At 34.1% G+C, this 2,500-nt stretch overlaps 1 protein-coding gene across 1 annotated transcript in view; it reads right to left on the minus strand.

Annotated features, from left to right (window-relative positions):
- Window positions 1–2,500, minus strand: part of LOC113825057 (serine proteinase stubble) — a 14,508-nt gene that overhangs the window by 224 nt on the left and 11,784 nt on the right. Inside the window, exons 9-10 of the mRNA XM_070130333.1 lie at window positions 2,259–2,413; window positions 1–1,792 (exon numbers count right to left, since the gene is read on the minus strand). The exon at window positions 1–1,792 is cut by the window's left edge and continues 224 nt beyond it. Of these exons, the coding sequence (XP_069986434.1) occupies window positions 1,631–1,792; window positions 2,259–2,413 (317 nt within the window). The 3' untranslated portion in view covers window positions 1–1,630. The remainder of the gene's footprint in view (window positions 1,793–2,258; window positions 2,414–2,500) is intronic.

Raw genomic sequence — 2,500 nt, forward strand, 5'->3', positions numbered from 1 at the left:
TAATAAAGATATCAATAGTACTATTGATTACTATGGTAACCATTAAAATTGATATGCGATAATGCGATAAAAATATCAATAATGATATTGAGTTTAATTATAAACATAATAACGTCAATGATGATAATAGTAATACAAGTGATAATTATGCAAATTGATGCATCATTAATAGTAATATAGATAATGTCCAAATCAGTGATACCAATAACAATACTAATGATAAAAATGATGACCATGATAATAATAATAATAAATGATGATAGCAATAATAATAAGAATAATAACAAAAAATGATGGTAATAATTATAACATCAGCAATAATAATAAGGATACCAAAAATAATGATAATGATGACGACAGCAACAATAATAATAATAATGATGATGATGATAATAAGGATAAAAATAACTAATAATCATAATAAAACAATAAGAATAAGAATAAAAATGATAACAATAAAAATAATAAAAATGATAACAGCACCAACAATAACAATAATAACAACAACAATAATGATAATAATAATGATAACAATAAAAATGATAATAATAAGGATGATAATCATAACAATAACAATTATGATAATAATTATGATAATAACGATAACAATATTGATTATAATGATAATAACATTAATTATAATCATAAGAATGGTGATAATAAAAACAATAATAACTATAACACTCAAAATGATAATGGTGATAAAAAAAACATTATAACAATAATAATAATAATATTGGTAATAATAATAATAATAATTTTGAAAATAATATTAACAATAATGATAATAATAATAACAATATTATTATTATTATTATTAATGATAGTAACAATGATAACAACGAGAACAATTATGATCATAACAATAATGATAATGGTAAAACAATAATAATGATAATAATAATAATGATAATAACAATAATAGCAATAGCAGTAATAATACTTATTATAATAATAATTATAACAATGATAATAACAGTATAATAATAATGATAACGAATAATAACAATGATAAAGATAATGCTAACAATAATGCTAATGACACTAATAATAAATGATGATTATGATAATAATAACTATGTAAACATTACAACAAAAATGCTTATAAAAATAATACCGTTAATACATTATCGTTATGATTGTTATTATAATCATTATCACAACAAAGGAATGCGTAAAATAAATGCACAAATGCGGCATTGTAGAGAAACGGAAATGCATAGAAAACAACAATGCCCTTCAGCTTTGGCTCAAATCTTTGGCAGCAAAAAGAAAATCGAGGAAGGCAGTTTTCAGAAAAGAAAAGTGCTAAATATGAGCAACAACAGGTTATGTTTCCAAACCATAATTTCACTTGAGGTGTACGAGAATTAAATAAAGGCTCGAAAATGTCTTTAATTTCGGTGACGTTTTCTGTTGATAACGTTTTCTTTGATGCAGTGTTGATAACGTTTTCTTTGATGCAGTGTCGATAACGTTTTCTTTGATGCAGTGTTGATAACGTTCAGTCCACGTAAGACCGTAAGGTTTTGTTTCTTCCAATTTACGGAGCGATTTCCTGTTAAGAAAGGTGTCTCCACACTAAAAGGAATGGGAAACCACTAAGCTAGGAATCATAAGTGCTTGGGTGTCATTTGGAGCGTATAATTCTCTCGATGAAGTCTCTGTATTTCGAAACTCTTGTGTAAACGCCCGGCTGGTTGGGTTTCGCGCAGGATTTGCCCCACGAGCTGATTCCTGCGAGGGTCCACACGCCCTCGCGAAGCACCACCAGGGGGCCACCGGAGTCGCCCTGGAATGCAGGTTTATATTTATCCATCTGTTTTTTCTCTCTGTCTGTCTCTCATTCTCTCTCTCTCTCTCTCTCTCTCTCTCTCTCTCTCTGTCTCTGTCTCTGTCTCTATCTCTATCTCTGTCTCTGTCTCTGTCTCTGTCTCTGTCTCTGTCTCTGTCTCTGTCTCTGTCTCTCTCTCTCTCTCTCTCTTACTCTCTGTCACTCTCTCTCACTCTTACTATCTCTCTCTCTCTCTCTCCCTCTCTCTCTCTCTCTCTCTCTCTCTCTCTCTCTCTCTCTCTCTCTCTCTCTCTCCTCCCTCCCTCCCTCCCTCCCTCCCTCCCTCCTCCCTCCCTCCCTCTCCCACTCCCTCTCCCTCCCTCCCTCCCTCCCTCCCTCCCCCTCTCTCCCTCCCAAACAGACTTATAAAGACTGGAAAATAATCCTGCTTATATTCCTACCACATCTCCCACAGTAAACCTACCTCACACGTATCCTCCTTGCCCTCCTTGTATCCCGCACACAGGAATATGTCCGGGATGTGCTCCCTGTAGCCAGCCTCCAGGAACATGGCTGTGCACTTGGCGTTGCTGACGATCGGGAGTTCCACCTTCTGCAGGACGGAGGGCAGGGGGCCTTCTGGAGAGGGGGGTGGGGGGGAGAGGGGTGAGTTCGACGGGGTACGATAGGTATATATGTATTGGTAACGGTATATGTATTTTAGTG

This window comes from Penaeus vannamei, chromosome 15 (assembly GCF_042767895.1).
Source record: "Penaeus vannamei isolate JL-2024 chromosome 15, ASM4276789v1, whole genome shotgun sequence".
In the NCBI taxonomy this organism is placed as follows: domain Eukaryota; kingdom Metazoa; phylum Arthropoda; class Malacostraca; order Decapoda; family Penaeidae; genus Penaeus; species Penaeus vannamei.